Source organism: Nothobranchius furzeri, chromosome 9, assembly GCF_043380555.1.
Source record: "Nothobranchius furzeri strain GRZ-AD chromosome 9, NfurGRZ-RIMD1, whole genome shotgun sequence".
NCBI lineage: Eukaryota > Metazoa > Chordata > Actinopteri > Cyprinodontiformes > Nothobranchiidae > Nothobranchius > Nothobranchius furzeri.
In genome coordinates, this window is record NC_091749.1 from 27,167,789 (window position 1) to 27,180,955 (window position 13,167).

At 41.9% G+C, this 13,167-nt stretch overlaps 1 protein-coding gene across 10 annotated transcripts in view; it reads left to right on the top strand.

Annotated features, from left to right (window-relative positions):
- Nucleotides 1–4,741, top strand: part of phkb (phosphorylase kinase, beta) — a 218,366-nt gene extending 213,625 nt beyond the window's left edge. For 6 of the 10 annotated variants that reach the window (XM_070554730.1, XM_070554729.1, XM_070554737.1 and 3 more), the window contains 5 exons: nucleotides 575–709; nucleotides 1,028–1,157; nucleotides 1,278–1,385; nucleotides 3,539–3,697; nucleotides 3,840–4,741. In XM_070554730.1, coding sequence (XP_070410831.1) covers nucleotides 575–709; nucleotides 1,028–1,157; nucleotides 1,278–1,385; nucleotides 3,539–3,697; nucleotides 3,840–3,977 — 670 coding nt within the window. In that variant the 3' untranslated portion in view covers nucleotides 3,978–4,741. The remainder of the gene's footprint in view (nucleotides 1–574; nucleotides 710–1,027; nucleotides 1,158–1,277; nucleotides 1,386–3,538; nucleotides 3,698–3,839) is intronic. The other 4 variants (XM_070554736.1, XM_070554735.1, XM_070554739.1 and 1 more) reach the window with 1 other exon arrangement.
- Nucleotides 4,742–13,167: the final 8,426 nt, after the last annotated feature.

Genomic DNA, 13,167 nt, shown 5'->3' on the forward strand with positions numbered 1-13,167 from the left:
GAACAAGACCCCGAGATACTTCAACTCCTCCACTTGAGGTAGGACCTCTCTCCCGACCCCGAGTGGCAAGGGACAAGGAAACTGGTTTTTGGGGCATTACTGCAGATAAAGACCCAATCCATCTCTCACTTCATTGCAGCGTTATTCAGGAACAAAGTGTCGACACCTAAACTCCTACATTTGAGGCCAGAAGGACTACCAACCTGGAGGGAACATTCCATCGTTTTCAGCTAAAGTACCAAAATCTTAAATGAATCCAGATTCTTCAAACAAAGGTCTAATAATTAATATTTTAAGTGTCCTAATGGTTAAAAGGTTGAATAAACATGAGGCTGAAAGCAAGAACATCTTCCACTGACTTTTTCAGTTTATTGATGGCATCATAGTCTAGATCTGTCTGTGTTTTCAATTTTTCATAAAGACAGTAAAAGCTATGTAAAGACTGAACTGAAATAACTTTGATAAATATTGAAGATTTTGTAGCATTTGACAGTTTTTCCACCTTTTTGAGCAACCAGTTGGCTTTGCTGACCCGTGTAATTGGATCTTTAACATTGTATGTGTGGATGTTTAGATGGATTGTTCAGGCCATGAAGCATGAGCTGAAGATCCGAGCTGGAGACATGCCTCCTCAGGACATCTACCAGCTGTCTCCCAGCGACATCAAGCAGCTTCTGCTGGACGTCCTGCAGCCACAACAAAACAGCAGGTAGCCTGGGACCAACCTGCACTATCAACATTCATTGTTACTGCCCCTTCTTTAACTCGCAGTCTGCCTTTGAAGCTACCACTGATTTATCTTGCTTTATCTCTTGGTTTTAATTATTTTATCTTCCTGCTAACATTTATATCTTATCATCTTATTCTAGTGCAACCCAATTTCCCCAGGGGAATGATTAAAGTTTTATCTAATCTAATTATTGCACACTGATTCAAAAACAATTTCCTTAAGCACAACAGCTGCCATCGCCATTTATCATCTGTTTTTAGAGCTCTGTTGCAAAATCTCTCCATCTTTTCATTTCAGATCTTGGCTGAACCGGCGTCAGATCGATGGCTCTCTGAACAGAACCCCCCCTGGGTTCTATGACCGGGTGTGGCAGATCCTGGAGAGGACCCCCAATGGTATCGTGGTGGCTGGAACTCACCTCCCACAGGTACAGCAGAAAAACCTTATTGTATCAATCTTATTGGTCTAACGTGTGTGTGTGTGTGTGTGCTCAAGTCAAAAGTGTGGAGTTAAATACCAGACATGTCTCCTGGTGACCTCTTTGCAGCAACCAACACTGTCTGACATGACTATGTACGAGATGAACTTCTCCCTGCTGGTGGAAAACACACTAAAGAAGATTGTTCTGCCTGAGTACAGACAAATCATTGTGGAGGTGAGAAGGTTTACATGAGAAGCTTACAGTCACACAACATGAGCATTAGTGCCATCAATTTGAAAGCAAATTACACTGACCATTACTCAGAACAATGGGAGTCCAAGGACATCACTGGAGAAAATCTGCCAAAGGATCCCAACAAGGAAGGAAGCTCCAGCTGCCCACATGGACAAACCAAATGTCCTCTGGAGAAATGTTTTATGGCCAGATGAGACTAAGATTGGTCTATATTAGGGGGCAGCAGTAGCTCAGCAGGTTGTCCAGTAATCGGAAGGTTGCAGATTCGATCCCGGTTCCGGACAGAGAATTCTGCTGTTGTGTCCTTGGGCAAGACACTTAACTCACCTTGCCCGCTGGTGGTGGTTGGAGGGACCGGTGGCTGCCTGTACTCGGCAGCCTCGCCTCTGTCAGTGCGCCCCAGGGCAGCTGTGGCTATATCGTAGCTCATCACCACCAGTGTGTGAATGTGTGTGTGTGAATGGATGAATGATACACTGTAGTGTAAAGCGCTTTGGAGTCCTTACTCTGAGAGGCGCTGTACAACTGCGGGTCATTTATCATTTATATGACTACAATGAAAAGATGTATGGAAAAGTCAAAGTGAGGCTTTCACACCTAAGAACACTATACAAGTGGCCGAGCATGGTGGTGGTAGCATCATGCTGGGAGTGGGCCTAAGTCAAACCCATCTACTTCCGGACCATGGGTCCCCAGAAGAACAAAACAATGAATGCAAGTCAATGGGGCTAAAAACGCTATTTTCTAATTCCGCTTGTTATGTGCCGTGAATTTTAAAGACGCATTTTGATAGCAAGAAAGCGTAAATTTTCGAACGGGGGGAAATACTATTTTAGGTTTTGTGTGAAAATAAGTCCAGGATTACAAATGCGCATCACAAATGTGACGTCATCGAACCAGACACAGAAAACTGAGGGAAAAGGGCTGTAAGTTTAGCGAACTTAAAATCTTTCTTTCAGAAGGAAAAAACCACCATAAATCTGGCCATTTGGTAAGTAGCAGCTATGCTAGAGGGGAAGAGATTCTGTGATCACGTCACATATGCGATGTGCCGATGTCTGATTTGTTGTCGGGCTAATTATGAACTTTTACAAGCTGATACATTTCAAAGTACGTGACTGGCGTGGTTGAAACTCCCATCATTAGTTTTAATTTAAATTGAAGTACAACATGTGTGATCCAGGGCCTAAGGCAAGGCGGATTAGAAAATAGCTCTTTTAGCCCCGTTTACTTGCATTTATTTTTTCGTTCTTCCGGGGACCCATGAGCCGACCGAAAAAGGGAGGAGACTTGGGCTCCGTATTGAATTCTTCAAATTCATCTGAATCATCAACTAGATGGTTGAAAACTGAACACAGTTGTGTATCCCAACAGGACAGTGATCAGAAAAACAGCTGCTTTCTGAATGGATAAAGCAAGCTAACATTGGCCCTCTGAAATGGTACTTCCAGTCCCCCAACCTGAACATGTATGAACATTTGTAAACTTTGCTTAAAAGTGAGTTCATCAAATGATAAATGCCTGTATTTGATATAGCGCTAACCCTCCATGACGCTTTACAACACAATCAGTCATTCACCCGTTCACACACACATTCACACCCTGGTGGTGATAAGCTACATTGTAGCCACAGCTGCCCTGTGGTGCACTGCCATAACACAGGCGCCACCGGTTCCTCTGACCTCCACCAGCAGGAAAGGTGGGTTAAGTTTGACTGAACTACATAGTCGGCAAACATCAGCCTGAAGTTTACCTGAAGCCTGTTGGTGGCTAGCTGAAGAGCAACCAACTTTGAAGCAAATCCCAGTGGGGGTATAAGTAAATAACTGAGCCTGTCTGTACAGTTTGGTCCCCATGTGAAAGTTAAACATAATTAAAATCATTAATGTTATATGCGGTGTTTTCCTTTTCACTCATAGAAACAATGATTTAAATGGGTTAGGGTTTATGCGCAAAATAAGGAAATTCCTGTTCATGATAAGTGGATGTAACCTGCTGACCACAGCTGTACAAGTTAGTTATTTGCATGAAAATTTTATTAAGTTTATACAAAAGTAAATCTGAGTTATTTTGGTTCCATTCCTTGTATTTGTCAGTAATCTTTTTCTCCCGTCTGTTTGTCGTGCTTTTAGCTGCTGATGGTGGTTGCCATAGTGTTGGAGAGAAATCCAGAGGTGGATTTCAGTGACAAGGTGGATCTGGATGGTCTGGTGAAGGAAGCCTTTAACGATTTTCAGAAAGACCGCAGTCGTTTTGAAGGCATGGAGAAACAGGTAGCAGGCTTCAGTCTGGTCAGTGAACTTGTCTCGCACTAAATGTTTTACCAGAAACTGTAACGACTACACTGAACTGATCTGCATGTCTTTTTACCCTGAAAAATCATATGGGCATTTTCTAACAAGATGTATGCTCTTCTGTTCCTCGCTGTCCCAGGATGACATGGAGGCATTCTACAAAACACCACCTTTAGGAAAGAGAGGCACCTCTGGCTACCTAACCAAGGCAGTCATGATTCAGTTGCTGCAAGGAGAAGTCAAACCCTGTAAGGACGACCCATGCTCTGTTAGTTAAAGTCACTGCACTGACCAAGTGGTCTTTTGAGGAATACTTAGGCCATTTTCCTCAAAAAATATTTGTGTATGTCAGAAAATAGAGAGTCTTATTTTTTCTTGTAATGCTTAAATATTAACTCTTAAAGTTGTGTATACTAGTGATCAGATGTTTCAGAGATTTAAAAATTTGCCAACTAAGGCTCAGGTGTGCAGTATGTCTCACTGGTAGGATCCTGCAGATGGTAGCAAACAAAAGAACTGTGGACCTTGGCGCTTTACACTCATAAGGGCCTTAAAAACAGGCTGTTTTCTTCAAAGTACAACCTGCATACCTGTTAGTGTGTGGCTGTCTGGCACTTTAAATGTAGACCTATCTTGCAACTTATACATTATGGGCTATTATTTACACACAAGCATCCATAAACATATATGCATATTGTTTGAGTTGAATGATTAGTGTTTTCTGTTGACCTTCCCCTATGCATGCACATCCTGTCACTAGCTGATTGCTGTAGCCGTTGTGAGGGGTTTTCTGAATGTAACTAAGTGACTACTGGATACTTTTTTTAGACATTTGTGTTTTTGTGAAAGACTGTTTGCATCATTGATAGGAATGAATAAAAACTCACTCTGACTAGTTTTTAAGATGCACCTCTTTGAATATCATCAATATGATGGCATGACCCAAACCCATTTGGAAGCATAAAAGCATGTTTGTCGATTTGTTTTCTCTCTGGGTCTTTCAAAAGATTTTTTTTTAGAGAATAAAGTTTTTGGTGGAAACGCTTGCCTCTCTTTTGGCTCTGTAAACCGCCTCTTTATTTATACAGGTAGTCTCACTGAGATTACCTGTATATCCTCAACAGAAACCTGTTTTAACCTCCCAGGGCCCTGTGTCCACATATGCAGATATTGCTCCTTGCACTATAAAATTCTGTTTTCTTCAACTTAGACCTTTTTTTTATTATTTAAAGACACTTGATATTGACTTTAAGTAAAAAAATTCTAGGAAATTTTACATTTTACTTTAATTTTAATTTCATTTTAATATTTGTGATGTTTCCGTTAATGAGAGTGGACTAATCTGTAATAGCTAGATATCTTTTTTTTTCTTTTAAATCACATCAAACACTATTTAAGGTCTCAGGAGATTAAAGACTTTCCGGAGTATTTCTCTTATCCGATGGCACCGTAGTGGCTGACAAGCAAACCACACAAATGATTTCTTCAGTTTTTTTAAGATGGCGACTAAATGTTTCTTGTTTATGTGCTTCTGTAGCCGACAAACAGAGCTAAAACACACTGTTTTACAAGTATTATTCTCATGTCATGTCATGTGTTTTCATATATTTATATGTTAGATATTTACTTGTCCATGAAAAGTTCGTCAACTCTGCATCAGCTGAGGTATTCATACCATACCATACCATATTTATTTATAAAGCACCGTTTCAAAATAGCATGGCAGCTAACCAAAGTGCTGTACATAAAAAAGCCAAATGCTTGAACAAGAAACGCAATAAGAACAGGCAAAATACATAAGAACAAAGCATAAATAGTCGGAGATAAAAATTCCTACTAAAAACAATAAAATAGGAGAACAGTTAACAGCACTATAAAAAATAAAATAATAGGACGAATGGTAAAAACATTTGAAATGGCACAAATAAAACCAGCAGTGGCAGTTGCCGAGGCAAAATCTCGGGCATGGGAGGAGTTTGGTGAGGCCATGGAGAAAGACTATCGATCGGCTCCAAAGAGGTTCTGGCAAACTGTCCGGCGCCTCAGGAGAGGAAGGCAGCAACTCGCTCACACTGTTTACAGTGGGGATGGGGAGCTGCTGACGTCAACTGAGGCTATAGTCGGACGGTGGAAGGAATACTTTGAGGAGCTCCTCAATCCCACCAATGCGCATTCCGAGGAGGAACCAGAGCTGGGAGGCCTGGGGATGGACTGTCCGATCTCGGGGGCAGAAGTTGCTGAGGTAGTCAAACAACTACACAGCGGCGGAGCCCCGGGGGCGGATGAGGTTCGTCCTGGGTATCTCAAGGCTATGGATGTTGTAGGGCTGTCATGGTTGACACGTCTCTACAACATTGCGTGGTCATCGGGGGCAGTTCCTAGGGAGTGGCAGACCGGGGTGGTGGTCCCCATCTTTAAGAAGGGTGACCTGAGGGTGTGTTCCAACTATAGGGGGATCACACTCCTCAGCCTCCCTGGAAAGGTCTACGCCAAGGTACTGGAGAGGAGGGTCCGATCGATAGTTGAATCTCAGATAGAGGAGGAGCAATGTGGTTTTCGTCCTGGCCGTGGAACTGTGGACCAGCTCTATACCCTTGCAAGGGTGATGGAGGGGGCATGGGAGTTTGCCCAACCAATCCACATGTGTTTAGTGGATTTGGAGAAGGCTTATGACCGTGTCCCCAGGGGCACCCTGTGGGGGACGCTCCAAGAGTATGGGGTGGGTGGCTTTCTGTTAAGGGCCATTCAGTCCCTTTACCAGAGGAGCGTGAGTTTGGTCCGCATAGCCGGTAGTAAGTCGGACCTGTTCCCAGTGAGGGTTGGACTCCGCCAGGGCTGCCCTTGGTCACTGGTTCTGTTCATCACTTTTATGGACACAATTTCTAGACGCAGCCGTGGTGTGGAGTGTGTCGAGGTTGGTGGCAGGAGAATCTCGTCTCTGCTTTTTGCGGATGATGTGGTCCTCCTAGCTTCATCCAGCTCTGACTTTCAGCTCTTGCTGGGTAGGTTCGCGGCCGAATGTGAAGCGGCTGGGATGAGGATCAGCACCTCCAAATCTGAGACCATGGTTCTCGACCGGAAAAGGGTGGCTTGCCACCTCCGGGTCGGGGGAGAGGTCCTACCTCAAGTGGAGGAGTTTAAGTATCTCGGGGTCTTGTTCACGAGTGAGGGTAGGAGGGATCGGGAGATCGACAGGCGGATTGGTTCGGCGTCTGCAGTGATGCGGACGCTGAGCCGATCTGTCGTGGGGAAGAGGGAGCTGAGCCAGAAGGCCAGGCTCTCGATTTACCGGTCGATCTACGTCCCAATCCTCACCTATGGTCATGAGCTTTGGGTAATGACCGAAAGAACGAGATTGCGGATACAAGCGGCCGAAATGAGTTTCCTCCGTAGGGTGGCCGGGCTCAGCCTTAGAGATAGGGTGAGGAGCTCGGACATTCGGGAGGGACTCGGAGTAGAACCGCTGCTCCTCCGGATCGAAAGGAGCCAGTTGAGGTGGTTTGGGCATCTGGTCAGGATGCCTCCTGGACGCCTCCCCGGGGAGGTGTTTCGGGCATGTCCTGCCGGCAGAAGGCCCCCGGGTCGACCCAGGACACGTTGGAGAGGTTACATCTCCAATCTGGTCCGGGAACGCCTTGGGGTCCTGCCGGAGGAGCTGGTGGACAAGGCCGAGGAGAGGACGGCCTGGAGCTCCCTAGTTGGGATGCTGCCCCCGCGACCCGGACCCGGATAAGCGGAGGAAGACGAAGACGAAGACAAATAAAACCAAATAAGCTACCAGATGGTGCGAGGTGCCAAAAGTGTGCAACTGATTTAAAAAAATGGAATTAAAAAATCAAATCCGGTGCTAGATTTTCATGAAAAGTGTCACAGAGGGAAGGCGATACTAAAGATGTGAGTTTTCAGGGCCGACCTGAAACTGCTAACAGAGGGAGCCAGACGCACACTGAGGGGCAGAGAGTTCCAGAGTTTTGGGGTTGCATAAGAGAAGGCATGCTCCCCCCGTGATTTGTACCGAACCTTCGGAACAACAAGCTGCAGATGATCTGCTGACCGAAGGGCATGGGTGGGAACATACGGGGTCAGCAGGTCCGTCAGATAGGATGGGGATGGGCAGAACAAAGCCTTGTAAACATATAACGAGACCTTGAAGTGAATCCTAAGTTTCACTGGGAGCCTGTGTAAATCTGCGAGGATGGGTGCATGCGTCTGTCGGTGTTGGTTAAAAATCTGGCCGCGGCATTTTGAACTTTGCTTAGGGCTGAAGCATTAATCCCAATCAGGACAGAATTTGTGTAATCCAGACGTGAAGTAATGAAAGCATGAATGACTAGCTCAAGATCCGGGCGTTTGAGGATTGACTTAAGACGAATGATGAGGCGGTTGGAAAAAACAGGACTTGACAGTAGCGTTGACTTGTGAAGACATTGAAAGGTCAGAGTCCAGTTTCACACCTAGGCTAGTGGCACATGATTTGAGATTGAGTGGGAGAGTTGAGACATCTAAAGCACCATTCATGTTAGTGGGGCTAAAAAGTATGGCAACTGATTTGCTGTCATTTAACCGTAGGCAGTTTTGAGAAAGCCGTCTGTCATCTAGGTGCAAAGTAAGCTGTGTGAGAGCCAGTTCCTCAATTACTTTTGAGATGAATGGAAGTTTTGAGATTGGGCAATAATTGGCACAGTCAGACTGGTCAAGGCCTGGTTTCTTTAATAGCGGCTGAACAACTTAAATTTGAAGCAGGTAAGTGGTAGTCTAACGCTATTGGTTAGTTCTGGTCGACTCGGCGGTCAGTTTCCTATTACACGGAGCTCTGTGTGGTTAGCAAAAAAAATTTAATAGACAAATTGCTTACATTATACTGTACATGATGAAGCAATCACTTTTACGGATTTCTGAAAAATCATACATAATTTCTGACTGGGGAAAACTCCGGAAAGATAAGCTATCATACAAGATGTAACTGATACTACTTAAGACCCATCTACCATAAGCCTGTACTACTTTTGGAAGAAAGCTTACCCACTTCCTCATTTGGTGCAGTGTTGCTGACTTTAACTACTGGAGTAATGCCAAATACAGACTTCAGTCAATCAAAAATCAGAATAACAACAGAGATGTTCTGTCCTGCATCATCGATGTAAATTGTGAGTTAGGTCCTAAAACAGAGCCTTGAGGCACACCTTTTGTGAAATTTAGTTGAATGGAAAGGAGATCACTGAATTGCCAACAATGCTAATGACCAAAAAGATGATGGGAAACCAAGAAAGTCTCAACATGTTGCATTCTGGGTCTCTCGGAGGCTAAATTACATGGTGCTAAAATCAGTCAGCACCTCTACAACCACGCTGCACATGTAGTCCTGCAACACTGACTGTCAGAGATGGGGGTGGGGGTTGAAATTGAGCTCAGCTCCTCAATATATTCATATCAACTCACATTGTGATGAGATAAGCCTCACTCTGTCTTCCTTAATCTCCTCTACACAAACAGGACTCTCAAAGGATATCCAAAATGTTTTATATTTGTTGCCAATTAGAGTAATTTGAATGTGAGATAAAGGATCGTGTTGTCTTGGAGAAAAGACGGCTGATCTCTAACTCCAGGGATCCCTAAACACAAGCTCCACTTGAACAGATTATTACTTATATTACACGTACGCCTTCTGTAACTCTTGGGGAAAATATCTTCAAACCATAAATAACAAATTGTGCTCTCATTCTCCTGACCGCTGCAACATTAAAGAGCACTCACAAGCAATCCAGAGATATAACCTTTGATTTATTGCTTCTCTGCTCTTGAAGTCTGAAGAATAAATGATCCCCCGTCAGGCTTCTAGGATGCTGGAGAGTTCAATAAATTAACTTCCTATGGTCAGAAATGTTTCTAAAGCGTTTTGTCTTTAGAGAGGAACTAAGAAAAGAAAAGAAAATACAGTCAACATGGACTTCAAACTGTAAAGTATTCATTAAACTGAATGGGTCTCCGGAGCAGGCAAAGATTCTGATAATTAAGGAACTAACAGAACTAGAAAAATACAAGTGATAAATGAGCATATAAAACAAGTTTACAAACTATGGTTAAGATCATCAGAATTCATGCTTCCAAGCTTATTTTGGATACTGTAAAAACAACATGGATAACTCAGTTTGATATTGGTCTTGATTCAAACTGGCAAAAATCACTCTACTGAAATGGATACAGATGATAAAATATGTGATACTGACAATAAAATAGATGGAAATTTATACGAATTAAACATAAGTTGTGATTATATTGGAGAAGAACAATTGAACTGTGGGAGAATGACTAAGGACACAATGTCACTTATCCACATTGATAGTAGAAGCTTATTTCCTAAGTTATTAATTACCAAAGATTATTTAAATAAATTCAAAAACAAATTTTGTGTGATTGCTATAACAGAGACTTGGCTCAAAGATGATATGAAGTAATAGTATTGTCCTTGACAAAGTAGATAAAGAAGAAATACGAAACATTGTAAAAAAAACTGTGGAAACAAACGATCAACCGATTATCAGGACCTGGACATGATAACTGTTAAAACCATCATAGAGTCTGTCATTGAACCATTCACTTAAATTTGTAATCTATCACTTTCTACTGGAAATTTTCCTGACGCAATGAAAACAGCGAAAGTCATTCCTTTGTATAAGAGTGGTGATAAACACAGTTTCATTAATTACAGGCCGGTGTCACTGCTTCCACAGTTTTCTAAAATATTGGGAAAAGTATTTGTATTAAGGTTGGATAAGTTAATCGAAAAAAATTATATTTTAAGCAATGAACAATATGGGTTTAGAACTAAACATTCCACAGCAATGGCAATAATGGAATTAACAGATACAATATCAACAGCAATTGACAATAAAAATGACTTTTAGTGTTTTCATTGATTTGAAAAAAGCATTTGACGTCATTGATCACTCAAGGTTACTTTGAAAATTAAGTCAGTATGGAATAAGAGGTGTGGCTCATCAATGGGTTAAAACTTGTTTAGAAAAAAGGAAACAGTTTGTTCAGATAAAGGACCATAAATCAAAACTATGTGAAATTAATTGTGGAGTGCCACAAGGGCTGGTCCTCGGACCAAAACTGTTCATTTTGTTTATTAACGACTTGGTAAATGTATCTAAAACACTCGGTACCATTCTATTTGCAGATGATACAACACTGTTTTACTCAGGATCAAATATTGAGGAGGTGGCTAAAGTGATAAATGATGAACTGATTAAAATTAAAAACTGGTTTGATATAAATAGATTGACACTGAATCTTAATAAAACAAATTTTATACTGTTTAATGATAAAAAGAACAGTGATGTGTCATTGAAAATAGATGGGATTGAAATTCAAAGAGTAAAAGAAACAAAATTTCTTGGAGTTCTTATTGATGAAGACTTGTCATGGAAATCCCATAGTTACATAAAAGGTAAAATTGCCTAATCCTTAGGAGTACTACATAGTAATTCTGGTTTGTTGGCATTGTACAATTCACTGATTGTTCCATACTTGACTTATTGTGTAGATATTTGGGGAACAACATACAAAAACTACACACAAGCCTTATTTATTTTACAGAAAAGAGCTCTGAGAATCATCAATTATAGTGGCTGTAGAGATCCATCAAACCCATCATTTATTAAATATAAATTACTAAAATTTCATGATTTAAAAGACTAGAAAATCTTACAAACCATGTATAAAGCCAATTTAGGTACTCTGCCAGCAAACATTCAGGGGATATTTGAAAAGAGAACTAGTAATTGCATGCTGAAAGAAATTGATGTGTTTACAAAACCTAGATTTAGAACTAAAATTAAGGAATGGAATATATCTGTAAATGGTGTTAAATTATGGAATAACCTTAAAAGTGAAATAAAAAAAACTGTCATTTAATATATTCAAAAAATGTACCAAACTGAGTGTACTAACTAATTATGAAAATGTAAATTAAATCAATGATCATGATCGCACTGGAATTTAGAACAGGGAAACGTTTAAAATGAATCTGTATGTGTGTCTGACAAATGGAAATTGTATATAAATAGATTATTTCTTCTGGAAAAGGGGGCAGAAATTATAAGATGTTTTTCTTCATTCTGCTCCTTTTTGTTCAAATTAGATTTTTGTTATGTATTTCTTATTGTTTATATATTTTATTTGTTTTTATTTTGAATGAAATCAACAAAGAAAAAAAATAAAGTCATTATTCTGCAATTCACAGGTCTTTCAACTTGTTTCCACACCATTCCAAAGTCCTGAACCTTGATTTTTGAGTCATATAATATTCTATCAAATATGGAATTTAATTACAAAACAAGAAATGGCTGATGATCTGTTCATTCTGGCTACCTGATCTACACTTCAAGCAGGGCCAGATTAATACTTTGTTGTACCCTGGGCAACAATATTCTAGGGCACCATCAAAACGACCCAAGGATCACCATAATATGGTCACATGCAGAATATTTTACTGTAATATGCAGTAAGTATACTCAATACTTGAATGCCTGACGTCACGTAACCCGCTCAGGGTAACCTTTGACCCACCTCGTATGGACTGACCAATAAGGAGAAGATCTTAACTTGAGTCCCTCTCTTCATTGGTCAGTCTGCGTGAGACTGACTCTCAACTGCTCTCAACTGACGTTCAAAGTCATAGGCAGCGAAGCGTCTCTGTCCAGCGCAAAAGCCCGGGTGGAGCGGGAGATTACAGATACAGTATTTTGCTCGTGTCCTTGGTGCCCTGGGCCCTTTAGAGTTAGTGGACCACTGGGCAATTGCCCAGTTGCCCATATGGTTAATCCAGCCTTGACTTCAACAGACCCTTAATGTTCCTCCTGCAGATGGTGGGTCCACAGGAGGATGAGGCCATGTAACCGATTTGGGCTTTGAGCTTGGACATCTGGGAGGTACTCAGAATAGAGTCGCTGCTCCTGCACTTGAGGTGATCCAGATAAGGTTCAGGCATGTGGTCTGGAGGCCTCATGACACTTTTAAGGGAGGTGTTTCAGAATTGTTAGTGTGCAAGGAGATCCCAGGGCCAACTCAAGACACTGGCGGGATGATCTCTGCAGGCTGGTCTGGGAATGGGTCCCACTGGAGGAACTAGCTTGCTGTGGGTGCCAGTCCTGGCATTTCTGAACAAAACAAAGGAGCACTGATGGTGAATTTGGTAGTAAATGTTTATGTTTATGTATTTAGCAGACGTTTTTGTCCAAAGCGACTCACAAGTGATAATCGGCATGTTGCCCTTGAGGCTAACAACAACAATAACAACATCAACTTGACATCAGTCATGGAGAGGAGGGAACAAGGAGTGGGCAGTAGAAAGGGGGGACGGGTGCAGGGAGGGTGCTAGTTTAGAATATGCTCTCTGAAGAGCACGGTCTTCAGGAGTTTCTTGAAAATTGAAAAGGAAGCCCCCGTTCTGGTAGTGCTTG